The sequence below is a fragment of the Sitophilus oryzae genome, unplaced genomic scaffold (assembly GCF_002938485.1).
Source record: "Sitophilus oryzae breed Bouriz unplaced genomic scaffold, Soryzae_2.0 scaffold_1442_pilon_pilon, whole genome shotgun sequence".
Lineage (NCBI taxonomy): Eukaryota > Metazoa > Arthropoda > Insecta > Coleoptera > Curculionidae > Sitophilus > Sitophilus oryzae.
Window position 1 is genome coordinate 6,718,563 of NW_022146107.1, and position 16,649 is coordinate 6,735,211.

General features: G+C 31.7%; 1 protein-coding gene across 4 annotated transcripts in view; it reads right to left on the reverse strand.

Annotated features, from left to right (window-relative positions):
- Window positions 1–5,425: 5,425 nt before the first annotated feature.
- Window positions 5,426–16,649, reverse strand: part of LOC115877170 (putative inorganic phosphate cotransporter) — an 86,398-nt gene continuing 75,174 nt past the window's right edge. For all 4 annotated transcript variants that reach the window (XM_030893328.1, XM_030893331.1, XM_030893329.1 and 1 more), the window contains 5 exons: window positions 14,228–14,448; window positions 11,213–11,362; window positions 11,012–11,144; window positions 8,463–8,704; window positions 5,426–6,159 (listed from right to left, as the gene is read on the reverse strand). In XM_030893328.1, coding sequence (XP_030749188.1) covers window positions 5,980–6,159; window positions 8,463–8,704; window positions 11,012–11,144; window positions 11,213–11,362; window positions 14,228–14,448 — 926 coding nt within the window. In that variant the 3' untranslated portion in view covers window positions 5,426–5,979. The remainder of the gene's footprint in view (window positions 6,160–8,462; window positions 8,705–11,011; window positions 11,145–11,212; window positions 11,363–14,227; window positions 14,449–16,649) is intronic.

Sequence of the window (16,649 nt, forward strand, 5' to 3'; positions counted from 1 at the left end):
ATACTTAAACAACAAGCCGGCTTTGTCAAAGGCAGAGGTACCCGTGAACAAATACCAATGTGCGACAACTGATAGAAAAGTGCAGAGAATTTAATGTACCAGCTGTCATTTTCTTTGTTGACTACGACAAAGCATTTGATTGCGTCAAATGGATAAAGCTCTGGAGGATTTTAAGAGAAATGGGGGTACCAGAACATCTTGTAGCATTGATCGAGAGCTTATATTCTAATAACACAGCACACAATGGTAAAAGTGGATGAACACATGTCTGAACACTTTCAAGCACATAAAGGCGTCCAACAGAGACTACTCTCACCCATCCTCTTTAATATATATGGGGAATATATTATGCGGACAGCTCTGGAAGACTGAGATGGAAGTATCAGTGTGGGAGGAGCTAAAATTAATAACTTGCAATTTGCAGACGACACAACATTAATTGCGACCAGTGAAGAAATGGCGAGTCTGTGGTAGAGGTGTACATCATCACTAAACTTCACGAATTAATTACGTCTCGTGATACTTTATTTGTTTATTTATTAACGAGTCATTGTAATTTATCCTATATCTTGAAAATTTTTAAGTACGAGTTAGAAACACTTGCATTTTTGGTAATAATAAGTGGAATTGAGTTGGTGTTCGACAGTGGTCGCATTATTAGAACTCTGAATTCAAAAATCGATATCTCAAAATCTATTAGAAATAAATTGATTGTAGTTTTTTCAAACACTTTCTTAATATTTCTGCTATATTTTCTTCGCAGACAATATGTGAAAATCTTTATAAATAAATAAGTTACACGATTGCTGAAAATTGCTATGCACTAAATGTAAATGGATGGGTTGTAAAATTTTTGAATGGAAAAACAACCTTATCAAATTTTTCTTATTTAAACATACTGTAAAAGATTCGATCTTCAAAATAAAAAAAACAGTTTCAATATCTAAAGTGGTTCTTAAGTTATGGCGTGTTATGTGTTAAAAAGTTAAGTTTTTAAATTACCGCGATTACTGACGTTTTCTCGTTATAAAAAAATGGACACCCTAACGATATCCTTATAATTCGATTTCAGATGCTCAGAAACATATCTAATGATTTTATCTTGTTATCTTTTCGAAAAAAAGTTTAAAAATAAGCGGTGTGCGACCGTGATTTTACTTTACTTGATAGGAAAGGTGTACCGGCAACGCCGCAACAGCACACCGTCACATTTCTCTCACTCCGACTTAATAAGATCCCTATGCGATTTACTTCCACACATGTAAATACCGACCCAAAAGTAAGAGTTGCCAGCACGGTATATGATATTTAGATGACACTGGAAATTATAAAGGAAATTGACATGTTTTCTCCAAAAACTCCAAATTTCTGTTTATACACCATTTAAAAATATATAACAGGAATTTTAAGTTGTTTTTAAAATAATTTTAATATTTATTAGAATACACTCATTCTTTTATCTTATTTTATTCATTTATATTATTTAGCCCCTTAATTCTTTCTGGATCATATATCTTAAGCTTTTGGTTATATTTTTTCTTAAATATTTTACTAAGTATAAAAGAATACATAATAAATAAATAATAACAAATATAAGTAGGTATATAATATAGATGCTTCATTTATTAGTATCTAATGATATTTATATAGTAACATATGTAAAAATTGTAGATACCTACTAAATGAGAAACAATTCATACCCCTATTTTCGAATAGTAAACGTCGGGTGTCTAATTTTAGAAAATCGAATACTAGTCTAATTTAAAGAATATATCAAATTTGTTTTCTAATTACTTCTAATTGTTTAGAACTTGACTTTAGATAGACAACTTTGAGATGAAATCTGTCTTTAAGGTACGATATACCGGATTTCATGCATGCTTCATTATTGTTAAATTACATTAATGATTCACAATAATGTGCTGGATGAGAAGAAGCAGTTTTTTTTTCATTGTAACTCCCGATATCTCTAATTTTTATACCCCCAAATATACCCAAATATTATACCCCGTTTATACCCGAAACATTATTATTTTAAGAAGTTTTTTTTAGGATTATGACCAGACCCCTCTACTAGGTTTCATAAAGCAACATATTATTTTCTTGCCCCCCACCCCCTAAAATCTATACATTGGGTTAAATATTAGGCTTTTGTGTTAAATATGGCGCCCTAAAAAGCATATTCTACATTACTTTTTATAAAATAAATTCCTGTATCCGCCCCTGGTTAAAGTTGTCAATAGATTATTATCTGTGGATTGTTTCATTTATACTTTAAGTTTACAATATAATCTATAGGAAGAAAAATAAGAAATATAGTTAATGCTTGACATCTTTTTATCAGTGACGTTTTTGAATATCTAGTATTATAATCTTACGATCAGTAATATTACATATGTGAAAGACTCTATTAGACATTATTTATTTATGTATATTTCAAAACTTTTGTGAGTATTCGTAATTATTTTTAATTTAATTTTGATATTTTTAGTACCACATTAAACATTTTTCTTGTTATCAGACAATGGAAAATTATTCATTTTAAGACTAATAAATTATTACATTAACAGCCAATCTGTTTAGATTTATTTTTATTCTTTTAGACCGCACACACACGGGTCGTCTCAAACACGAAGCCGGAGCGTATCGAACTCTACTTCCTACGTAAATAAGAGTAGGTACACGAACGAGTCGTTTGGCGGACGACGTGGAGTTGATGTGATTCATTCTATTATTTACATACGAAGGTAGAGTGGAGGGAGATTCGCTTGGAGTTCGAGACGCTTCCGCTTTGAAAGTCAAACGACCCTGTGTGGACGGTCTTACTGTATACTGTTTATATTCTTGGTATTCGTAAGCATTTGTTATTATGTAGTTATAATTTTATTGTGTTTATTAAATTAAAAATGTACATCTATCATTTTGTTTCACTTAGGGCACCCTAATCAAGCATTTTAACTCTACCAAACTAGTCATCGCTAATGTTTCAGAATCTGAGATTTATTGGTAAATCCAACCTCACCACACTGTCATTTATACCATCTCAATCAATACCAATTCTTCGTAAAGTTACCAAGATCTACCAAAATACATTTACGGATGCGTGATACATACCTTGGCATGCCTTTAGGTTGTAAAAATAATAAAAAATTATTTAAGAAATAATATGGGCCAAACTTGACTCCGACATTTATCGCTAATAGCAATTGAAAACAAAACCGCATCAAGCCTGGATTTAAACGAAGTCATTGATACTTTTGCGAAAACTAAAGCTAGGAAAAAATTGTAAATATAATTGTTGGTAGGCCCGACCTTTATATAATAAGCCCTTGAATCTTCTCTATTTCGTTTTATTAGCCAAACCTACACCAAGTATTGATTGTAATTTATGTTGTTACTGTTTAATATTTTTATTACCTGCCCTGCAGTGCACAAAAAAAGCTTAAGTAGCTTAGCATTTTTTAAGTATTTGTATATTTCATATTTTTATTTGATAAAACCAGTTTAACATAGCAATGGGGCCCCATTTTTTAATTTGCCCCAGTGCCCTTGGTTATCTAGCTACGCCACTGACTAGGAGTCGTTTCTCTTGACGCTTGTTGATTCTTGTTTCATATCCCAGTTTTTGCGTTATTTGGTAGGAAGAGGTGCTGAAGTTGGGGCAAACTTCTTTTTATCTTGTCTAAGACCATTAAAAAAATGATGAAATTCACCGTAGGTGTCTCTCTTTTGATTTATATTATGAACACAAGATTTTTTCTTGTTTTTATCTTCTTCTTCTTCCGTAGTGGCAATTAAACTTAGTACAAAAAGGTCCTCTTCTGACGAACTGCTCATCTACTACACTAGACAACGTACTGCGTTCAAATCATGAAATCGTTCGAGACGCCACGCTTCGCCCCAGTGCGCGGACATCAGCTAAATGACGCTTCATCTCGCGACGTTTCCGTTCGCGACGCTTCGGCTAAGTGCGCGAGCACCTTTAATCTAGTGTTTTAATACCTGGCTCTCTGGCTAGTTATTAGTAGTTATTTTATGTATATCAGAAATGATGCTTTTAAAGGTGGGTACTTCCAATAAATTCAATAATGTTTTTTTATCCTTCGATGTAGAATCAATGGAATAAAAATGTGATTTTTAGTTTTTAAATTAAGAAGCGTTTCACTAAACATTATAGAATTGTGTACCGGTTACGTTATGTAAACGTCAAAATACTTGCCTTAACTCGTTTGCGCGACGCCGCGCGCCGCAACCACACCTGTAGCGTTTAGTTTCTACAGTTACGTACCCTAAGATGCGTATACATATTGTGCCATGCTTTAACCACTTTAACCATGCTTTAACCACACTGTCTAATAATTTTCTTTATCTTTCGATATTACTTTTATAAATTTAATGTGGAGAGGTATCAATTTTTAGTTTTAAAATAAAAAAAATTGTTTTACAAAACAAGTTAGAAATACCAATGTACTATTACGTAGGTACGTTAAAATACCTGAGGCCCGATTCTGTAAACATATTTCCTGTCTAGTGACTCATCAATCGTATACAAAGAGCATAGTCTAGACAAGAAATTTCTTGCTACGGAGCTTACAGAATCCCACTGCTGTTTTAACTCTTGTTTACACGACAGCGCAACAGCAGACGTTACGTAAGTTTCTGCGTTACGTGTCGAGAGCTACGTATACGTATTGTTCCAATATTTTTTTTCTTTTTTTTATGTCTATTGCTCTTAAATTTTGAATTTTATGTATATTCTTAACGCCACAAGTATTTCTTCAGCACTACTCTTTCTTCAAAGACACACCCTTTTGTAGCACAGCTTAGTGTCCTAAGCTAATAACAAAGCTATCACATTTAATATTTTTATTTAAGAACTGAAAATATTATGCTAACCACTGTGACAGAACCACGTTAGGTAAACTACTCACATTTTGTTGTTTGCGTTACGTTATATCATTTTGAATGTATACGAAAAAATAAAATAAAACAAAACATTTAGGTAGCACATAGTGTTGTATTTTATTAAATTTTATAAGAAAGATTATAAATATAAGTAACATTTTTTCATATTTTAATTTTTTAAAATTCTTAAAAATTTACGCGTTCCTTAAATCTAAAATATTTGAACTCTAAACGTTCTATTTTTTAAGATCATGTTTTACATGCTTTTCAGCAAAAACCCTGACAGTGATTGAGTAAGAATTTAGTACGGTTTGTGATATCACTATAATTTGTACAGAATTAAATTATACAACAAAGCTATCACATTTATTCTCAATTCTTAGTACCTGAGTCGTAATCTATAAGTTATTAGAAATATATTACTTCACTTCGGATCAATTCAAAATGAATGATATAAGTTTTCTGTATAAGCCATATTATTAAAAATTTGTATTTTGAATTGTAGGTTTTATTAGTTTAGTCCATCACAGGCTATATAAAGATGAGAAAGAATCATTTTGATTAATTATATAAGATGTAATATGCAAAATTGTAATGTGATTTTTTATCTTATTTTTAACCGAAATTAAATTATAATATTATTGTATAATCACTTTTTCATTTGAATTATAACATGCATAAGAATTTACAAATTGATTTGGTAAATTTCTACATACATAGTATATTTAAAATGGCTTTACTATCTTAAACCAAGATTTTTATGACCATGTAAAGTTTAAATAAATAAATATTTTAAAGTTAAAAGTATTAGAACTATTCTATACAACCTGAACTGTTGACTATCACTTAATAAGATATCAATACAGAAAATCACAATACTTTTTTAGTTAACTAATATATCAAATAAAGTAAAAAATTGTGCAACTATATTATAGTTTCAATTTTATACGAAAAATGGATGTTTATGGATAAAACTTAACATACAAAATGTTTCATTTTCTCTTGAAGTTACAGATAATGAAAAAGTCTTAAAAATGTTAAATTTGACACTCCGTTTAATTCTCCTTGCGAGCACTAGGCTTGTGTTGTTACAATCTGAGGTTCACCATTCTGAGTTTCTTTTTTCTTCTCTTCTTCGGCTGGCTGGTCCCAACTTTGTCGCTGGCCTGAACTGAATATCACATAAAATGTACAGCATGCGGCGTATACTGCGGCAGCTGTGATGAATACTGTTCTCCACTTAGCAATACTGGGCTGCAAAAGGAAGAAATCCCTTAATTTTGTTATATTAAAAAATCTAAATGATTTTAATCTACATTAGCATTTAACATATATTTAAAAAAAAATATTTTGATGTTAAGAAATCATAATGCCCTCCCCATTAAGATCTCGAAAACCTTTGAATGAAAGGACTAAGGAAGGATTTCTGAAATTAATAATATGTATATCTAACATGAAAAAAATGGTGAAAAAAAACATGAAGAAAACAGGATTGAAGTCCAACGATACACAGCTAAAATACTCCTTTTCAAATAAATCAATACAACGCAAATGTCGACAAGATAAAAATAATTTCATAACAACCACTGTAGGGAAATCCAAGAGCATACAAACAGAACTGAAGTAAGAGATCTCTTTAGGAAAATTAAAAAAATAACAAGAGACTATAAACCTAGTGGCATACATAGGACATTGAAGATTGGAACGGAAACCTGTTAACCAACATAAATTAAACCAGCGAAAGGTGGAAAAAATACAGTGGAGAACTTTATGCTGACGATACACCAGAGAGAAATCAACGGAACATAGATAAAATTGAAAAGGAACCTGAAATCATGACCAGTGAAATCATAAAAGCTATCCACAAACTTAAAGCTCCCGGCTCAGATGAAATAACTAGCGAACTCTTGAAAAATATGAGTAATGAGGCAATAAAAAAGATCAGTAACATCTGCAACAATATCTGGGGGACATGCAAAATGGTCCAAAGAATGGACAACTTCACTTATCATACCTCTACATAAGAAAGGTTCAACCAACAAGTGCAAGAACTATAGAACACTTTCGCTTCTGTCACATCCCAGCAAGATAATGCTAAATGTAATAAATGAGCGTTTGAAATGTTACCTCGACTCCTAAATACTTAAACAACAAGCCGGCTTTGTCAAAGGCAGAGGTACCCGTGAACAAATACCAATGTGCGACAACTGATAGAAAAGTGCAGAGAATTTAATGTACCAGCTGTCATTTTCTTTGTTGACTACGACAAAGCATTTGATTGCGTCAAATGGATGAAGCTCTGGAGGATTTTAAGAGAAATGGGGTACCAGAACATCTTGTAGCATTGATCGAGAGCTTATATTCTAATAACACAGCAATGGTAAAAGTGGATGAACACATGTCTGAACACTTTCAAGCACATAAAGGCGTCCAACAGGAACTACTCTCACCCATCCTCTTTAATATATATGGGGAATATATTATGCGGACAGCTCTGGAAGACTGAGATGGAAGTATCAGTGTGGGAGGAGCTAAAATTAATAACTTGCAATTTGCAGACGACACAACATTAATTGCGACCAGTGAAGAAATGGCGAGTCTGTTGAGAGTGGAAAATGAAAGTGCTGAGATGGAACTAACTATCAACAGCCAAAAAAACGAAATTAATGTTCGTGGACAGAGGAAAAACCATACAAAGATCTTTCCAGTTTAATGGTATCGAAATGGTTCATGATTTTGTTTATCTAGGATCAAACATAAACGACGAAGGCAATTGTAAAATAGAAATTAGACGCAGAATACAGTTAGCAAAAACTACCCCAACGGGTCTTACAAGAATATGACAGAGCAGAGTGATAACAACCCACACAAAAAAGAATTTGCTGCATACAATTGTCTTCTCAATATTTCTTTATGGAGTGGAATCCTGGACAATCAAAGCATCGGAAAGGCGCATGATATACAGCTTTGAAATTGGACAGTTAGAAGAACTAATCTATCAATAATTAATGAGCTCAACATAAGCAGTAAAGCACCCGTCTGTCGACAATCTGTCTGAAACGCATCCTCGAGTACTTTGGACACATTGCTCAAAGACCTGACAACAACATTGAAAAAATTATTATAACTGGTGATGTCCAAGAAAAAAGATGTAGATGAGGTCGGTCCCCAACAAGTTAGATTGATCAAGTAAGACAAACAACGGGTGTACCCCTACATTCAGCTATCCATCGAGCTGAAGACAGATTGGCCTGGAAAGATCTTATAAAACAAAAAGTATTTTCATTGAAGTCACGACCCTCAGCTATGCTATCTCCAACTATTGGAGAGAGATATATCTAACATACAATCAATAAAACGTCAGATTGCCGGGGAATGACAGTCGATGATAATTTTGGCGAGTTCAGGCCCTAGACGTCATTACTTGGCCCGTATTCATCTTTATTTATTTTAATGGCGCTTACTGCCAGTTGGCCTTAAGAAAACTAAACTCAGACGCCGTTTTAATTCGAAGAATCACTTAACGAATATAAAAATAATATAAAAAATGTACTTACCGTTCCTTTTACCATTATACCAGCGTATATTGGTGCCAGCAACCCAGCCAAATTCGCAAGGCAATTCGTGAAAGACATGAGAATACCGGCAAATTGAGGGCTGATATCCAAGTGGTTGACCTTAAAACCGGAATAAATACCGCCATTTAGTCCAACACCGACGGTTAAGATGGCAACTGTCAACCATTTGTCGCATCCGGTAAAAGCGGCAGTGAACAGAGCGATTGCTGGACCATACTGACCTAAAATAATTTGAATATAATATAAACTATATTAGTTTAGAGTAATAAATATAATATATAAAAGTTTCTAAAGTATATTATTGGTTTGATATTTATCTAACTCGAAAACTATAGGAGATACGGGGATGGTTAAATTAGAGCAAAGTTGTGCATTAATCGTCGTAGATATCACGAAATGTATGTATTATGGTTTAAAGCTTCTTACAACTTTTGTTTTAATACCAACCATTTCAGTCACTGTGTTTCTTTAACAAAAAAGAAACACAATGGCTTCAATATATTTTGGTTAGTATTGAAACAAAATTCGTAAAAAAAGCTTTAAACCGCTCTTATGAAATCAAATAATGAGTTACGCCACTTCATGATATCTGCGACGTAATGTTCCTAATAATATGCTGTTTAAAAATATATTAAATTCCGAGTAGTTACGGGGATATTCGAGAAAAAACGAAAATTGAAGATTTCAATTTTATTTTTTTCTGACGTTATTTGACAAGGTATCTCAAAACTAAAAGCACATTTTCATAGCCACTTTTTTCCAACTACACAACACTGTTTTCAAATTTGTCATCCGACGTTTCTTTTGATCATCTTCATCAACTTTATGTGTTCTTATAGGCGCCATATTGAATTTTTAATCTTCTATGTGAATTCATTGTGATTCTAACGATGTACAACAAATTATGCATAATGGCTTTAAACGTCAATTATTTGTAAAAATAAATAGTCGGCTTTAGATCTTCGAATGAAAAACGCACCATGTTAAAACTTCGTTACAAATTTGACAGAAATGGCGCAAGAACATCAGGAATATAGTTACAAACGAATATCTCCGGAACTACTCGGAATTTTAAATGTTTCTAAATGGCATATTATTACGCATATTAATGCACAACTGTGCTCTCTTGAATTAGCCTGTATAACAAGAATGCGAAGTGCAATTTCACGCTTAGGATTAACTATTGGCGTTTTAACTATTTTGATTAAGCTCACGAAGCCAAAATATCAAAGAAAATTGTCAAATTTCTTTGTGCCCACTTAATATATAACATTTTTTTCTACAAATGTGCTGAGGTAAAATGTGCTTATAATTCTTGACATAAAAAATAACTACAATTACATTTGCATTATGATTTTTAAAGTTTGTCGTTTTTCTCATAAAAATAACACATAACAAAAAAGGGCATAAAAACGAATGTCTTTAAAATAAAAAAAAATATATTCAAACTCTTTGTAAATTGAATTGATGAGCGCAAGCTTCATTTTTTAATTGAGTTGCGACTCAGTCATCACACCATGAAAAAATCTTCAAATTAAAATAATACTTAACAAAAAAATTTCATGAAAATATAAATTACTAAAACTATGTCAAAGGGTAATAAATATTTCAAAATAAATAATACCGGGTGCGTCTCAAAAGTGGCTCACCTCTATAGCTTAGCATGTTAGTATATGAGATAAATTGATTGACGTAGGTATTCAATTGTTTTCGGTCACTTCCTGTTTCACCGCAAATGACTACGACTTTTGAGTTCATAAACGGCACCCTCGGTATTTTTTTACTTTATTCCATAGAAAATGACACTCTGAATAAAATGACGTATCATATGTCAACTTTTGACATATTCAATTGAAAAAAATAGTATTTTAAATTTCAATTTAGAATGCCATAGTCATAAATGTAACGACAATTTCACTCGAAATATCAAATGCGTGGTACCAAATTATTCGTAAAAAAATGTTTTTTTTCCAAATATGCTAAGAGCCACTCTCGTTCCATTTGAAAAAATTGAGATATGATTAAAAGTACGACTTGGACATCTCTTAACCGTCCAGGAGAACACACGAAAAACATTAGACGATCAAATAAATTTTCCAAGGCTCCTTGATTAAAAATTATTTGACACAATTGTGGCACTCTAAATTGAAATTTAAAATACAATTTTTTAAGCGAGAATGTTAAAAGTTGATATATGATATGTCATTCTATTCGGGGTGTAATTTTCTATGGAACAAAGTAAAACTATATCGAGGGTGCCATTTAAAAATTAAGTTGATTCCGGTGACACAGGAAATTACCGAAAACAATTGAATAAATTAATCAATCTTAATTTATGTCATATACTAACATACCAAATCTCGTTTTTTTATCTGAAAGAAATAAAAAAGTTATAGGAGTGAGCCACTTTTGAGACGCATGCGGTATACAAGGAAAAAAAAAGTAAATAAGAGAAAAAATGTTTTGTAAAAAATAATCTTTTCCATAAAAGAGAAGAACAGGGAATATAATTAATCTTTAGCACTTACCAATTCCATTAATCAGTTTTCTTACAATAGTTATAGTGATGAAAGGTTTGGTTAATAGCCAATCAGCAACATGACTGATGAAAATTGAGAAGAGCCACATAGCTAAGTACGGTAAGGCCGATAAAAATCCATTCTATAAAAGTAAGAAAATGCCAGATTGAAAAATAAATTCAATATAAGTAGGTGTACAAATTAACTTACATCTTTAATACTGAAATGAAGTACTTGTTTCATGTATGTGGGCAATTCTGTCATTAGTGTTTCATATCCATAGTTGTGACCCATGTGGGCCAGCAAAATAGCCCAGAACGGAAGAGATTTTAGAATTGACATCCATGGAATTGCCGGGATCTATATTAATAGAGAATGTAACAAAGTTAGATAAATTAATACAAAAAACTATAAAATGTAATAAGTGTGTAATACTACCAATAATTCTTTAAATAAGAACCTCATATTACATATACATTTGTTTAACGACGGTAACACTGTTTAGTTTTTTTTACATAATATTACATATGTAAGTAATGTAATTTTAACAGAACGTCAACGGTTTATAAAAGACGCATCTGCTAAAAACTAAATGTCCAGTATAAAACATAACTATTAATTAGTTTTTTCTTTGTTTTTTTTTTTTCATTTTTTTGCTTCTGACGACGCGACGTGAGAAGATATACCTTCCAGAAGTTCCCCGTAGTTTACCAACATGGTTATCTGGTTTACCAACATGGTTTTACAACAGAATCCAGTATAAAGCTTCATTGAGAATATCGAAATTAGTGTGTAAAGAGTTTGTTAACTTTTTCTACTTATTGAAAATTTTACCACTAATTTTAACGTTCTGAATGCTTACATTGCAATTAGAGGAACAAACTTCTACCGCTAATTAAAACCACTAGTTTATTCAACTAACTAGCGTGTACCAGCGACTTCGTTCGCGTCGAATTAATCATTTGTAATGCGGTGATGATAAGGCAAAGCAAGAATTTCCATTAACATACAAACTGGATAAAATTTTCTCACATTTATGTCAGCATGAGAAAAAACAATATGGCGATATTATTATATAACTTGGAAATATTTGAGGGGTAATTTCATCTCGTTGGAATTTGACTTTCGAAAAATCCGTTTGCAAAAAATAAGCTTTTTGCGTCAAGTAGTTTAAGCAGAATCGCGGTTAAGAAATTACCCAACTTTTTGGAACACCCTGTATGATTTTATAACCAAATAAATTATGCTTGTCCAAGCGTTTTTCCGAAAGACTAACCGTTCTTTAAATAACAAATATTGTAATATTTGAGGTGCGTTTTCACCCTCTTGGAATTTGAGATTCGAGAAACCCCTCCTTATCGAACCTCTACACCCCACAGTGTCAATCCGTTTGCCAAAAATCAGCTTTAAACGTCAAGTAGTTTAAGCAGAATCGTGATTACTCAATGGTCATATTTTATGAGACACCCTGTATAATTTTTAAAAAATCTAAAAAAATGTAAAACAACAAAATAAAATATACGTGTTTAAGAGTTTTCCGAAAAACTCACCGGTTTTTAAATAAAAAATATTTTAATATTTGAGGGATAGTTTCACCCCCTTAGAATTCGAGTTTCGAAAAATCCCTTCTTATCGAACCTCTACACCCTAAAGTCAATCTGTTTTCCAAAAATCAGCTTTTTACGCCAAGCGCTTTAAGCAGGATCGTGATTAATCAATGACCAGATTTTTCGAAATACCCTGTATACATTTTTAAAAAATCTTAAAATAAGTAAAAAAACAAAATAAAATATACGTGTTTAAGCGTTTTTTCGGAAACTTGACCGTTTTTTAAATAAAAAATATTGTAATATTTGAGGGGTGGTTTCACCCTCTTGGAACTGGAATTTCGGAAAATCCCTTCTTATCGAACCTCTACACCCTAGAATCAACCTGTATGCCAAAATTGAGCTTCTTACGTTGAATGGTTTGAGCACGATCGTGATTAATCACTATGTCAGTCACTTAAGGATTTTATATATTAGTATAGATTCGAGGTTTTGAACGAAGCTAGTTTTATTTAAAATGTGAAGGTATCTTAATTTATTATACTTATAAACATAACTAAAGAAATTGTATGTGATTTGAAATATAGAGTAGCTTTCCACCTTTCATATAGTTATTTATGGTATTAAGTATTAATACCTAGACATGCGATTTTAAATTTTTTTATACCGGGTGTTTGTCAATAGTGGCTCACCCCTATAACTCTTTTATTTAAAAAAAAACGAGATTTGGTATTTTAGTATAGGACATAAACTAGGATTGATTGACGTATTCAATTGTTTTCGGTCACTTCCTGTTTCACCGGAAATGACTACAATTTTTGATTTTTAAATGGCAATTTTATGGTTTATTTGATATTGCAACATGCTGTTCATAACGACAATTTGACTCAAAATACCAAGTATGTGGTACCAAATTATTCGTAAAAAATGCTTTTTCCAAATATGCTAATGAGTCACCCTCTTTCCATTTGACAAAAATGAGATATGATTAAAAATACGATCTGGGTATCTTTTAACCGGGCAGGACAAGACACGAAAAACATTAGACGATCAAATCTATTTTTCCAAGACCCCTTGATTAAAAGTTATTGTTTTTAACACAGCCATGGCACTCTAGATTAAAATTTAAAATACGACTTTTTAAGCGAAGATGTCAAAAGATTTCATATGTTATGTCATTCTATACAGAGTGTCATTTTCTATCGAATAAAGTAAAAAAATATCGATGGTGCAATATAAAAATCGGAAGTTGTAGTCATTTCCATTGAAACAGGAAGTGACCGAAAACGATAGAATACGCGTCAATCAATCCTAATTTATGTTATATACTAACATACAAAATCTTGATTTTTATCTAAAAAAATAAAAAAGTTATAGGGGCGAGTCACTTTTGAGAAACACCCGGTATACATATATCTTTCTATTGTTATATTTCTGCCTCAAAAATGTATCAATAGACTGAAAGAAAGCTTTCAGTTACAGCGAAAAAATATATAGATCCTTTTTATGTAGAGGGCATCATTTATAAATTCTCCATCAAAATACGGTATGGAGTAATACGAAATTATAACTAAATCAAACGAAAGCTGTTGACGAGTAAGTATAAATATCTATAAGAAATATCTCATCTGTAAATAGAAATCAACAAATAGTATTATTAAAATCCATTGATCCTTACAACTTGTCCTTTAACTCTGCCCAACGCCTTCTGGATATACATTCTCTCGTCGGGGTTAATCTTGGGATTGACCTCTGGGTCTTCGAAGACCAGCAGTAAAAATGCTATACACCAGACGGTACCTATGGCACCAAAAACGTAGAAAATGGAGGGCCATCCGGCGTGGGATACAGACAGCAAACCGCTAAGAGGCATAGAGATGACTGTGCCGAACTGAGCACCTATAAAAAAATAAACTCGTATTTTTTACAACTAATAGGGATAAAGATGTACGTAATAAAATGCCTACAAGTAGTACACAAATTTTATTCCTCATTTCCATTAATATAATGGCCTATGCTTATTTAAAAAGTGCCAAGTGGCAAATGGAACTTTTGAGATATTGGAGATGTTAATGCTTTAGTAAAATAATGATTGGACGGAAATTTTTGGATTGGGTGTTGTCAGACAGGACATCTTCCAATATTATGAGTATAATAAAGTCAGAAATTTGAGTTTGTATTTTGGCTTAGAATTCTTTTTGAGTCAATAGCCAATCATAAGTTTCGGGTTTTTGGATGGAACCAAACGACAAAAAGGATCTGGTTCTATTTAAAAGAATGTATATTCAAAAATGGTTCTCTTTATATAATGTTCTGCTTTTTTAAAAATTATTAATTATTTTATTTTGTAGATTTTCTTGCAGTGGCGAAATACCCATATAGGACTTTTTGCAGAGATGAATTCGCCACATAGGTATAGATATTTTTTAAAAATTATTGGTTTGCTCCACAGTGTTTGCTGCAATATTCACTTGGATCTTTCACTCATTTAAAATTTTTTTATAGTATTATTCTATTCTTAAGATACGAAAAAAATATCAAAACAACTATGACACATACATACACCATATTAACAACAAATCCATAAAATTGATAAAATGTAGAAGAATCCAAGCGACGATTTGAATAATGTAAATGGAATTATTTCCCCGGTTCCCTTTCTAGAAATATGAAATTGTTTTTCTTTTGTTTTTGGTTCATAAAAGATGGCATTTTAGTAGCGGTAGCAATTGGATCTTTTTGAACTTAAATTAAAAAATCCCCCACTAACTTTTGGTACATTTAAATTTTTTCAATTTGTCGCTTAGTTTCTTTTAGATAAGCATAGTCCAATGGTTCTTCGCGTTCGTTATTACTGTCAGGATTATGTCTGCGATTGCTTCATTTTTTTAAATTAATTCTCAAATGATAAAATACCCGTTAATAATTCAAAACCTTCTTTAATAAATTATCTATTTATTTTTCGAAATATTTTTTGGAATAAATATGCTTACTTCACTCCTTGGACTTTCTCTTTTGTTGACTTTTATTTAATAAAAAATAAGTTATATTTTTGGTTACAAGCATAGGTACTTTTTAAATATTAGTATGTTGAGCAGTACGACAAATTGACTTTCTTAGTTAAAATCTTCTGAGAATATCGCCACGTAAACATTCAAAAATATTTTTTTTTCAGGTAGATCAGAAATGACAGAGAGAACTGTTTTAGTAACTATCTCGTAACTAAAACACAAAGAATACTTTGTATTTTAGTTTTAGTTAATTAGGTAACTAATTTTCTATCTTGCATAAAATAACTGTAAATTAAATACAACTTAACAATTATAGCTAGAGACGTGAGAAATATAAAATAAGAGACGCCCCTCGATGCGCAGTGGACATCCCACAAATTTGCTTCAATCAGATTTTTCGTACCGTAACTGCATCTCTCTTCCGCCGAATGCGTTCTCTCTCTATCGTGTGCGCGACCGGTGCTATCCCCAAGTCTCTTCCTATATTTGTCAAACTGTACATATTATACTAACTATAATAATATTTATTTTGTATATAAACATAGGTTCTATTCTGCTTTGTTTTGTAGTTACAGTGTGTTAAAGTCTTATTTTTTTTTTCGATTTATTAGGAGATTTATTTTTATTATATATTATTAATTTTCTTGCACGTCCCTGATGAATCTGTCGACACTTTAGTATTGAAATATGTAACACTTACAGTAACCTTTACCCCCAAGATTTCATTCGAATCGCTAAAAGCACTTAGAAGAAAATTATAAAAAATCGAAAAAAAATCAAGACTTAATCCCCTGTAGCTACGCAACAAAGCAGAATCAAAATCTTATTTTTCCGCGAGATATCTTCACAAGAGAGATGGCACTTGTTATCTAAAACACGTTGTATTTTATGACATAAGTAAACGCCAGTCCTTATCTGATTATATAAAAAATACACCTTGACCACTGAGTCACCCTGTATACACATAACACAATCAAATCGTTTAAAGTTTATTTACTAACGTTCCTCGTATGTCAATAGTTTGTTTAAATAAAACCTTTTTTATATAACTTCAATATACTTAGTTTTCGTTTAGCAGTTCAAAGTATT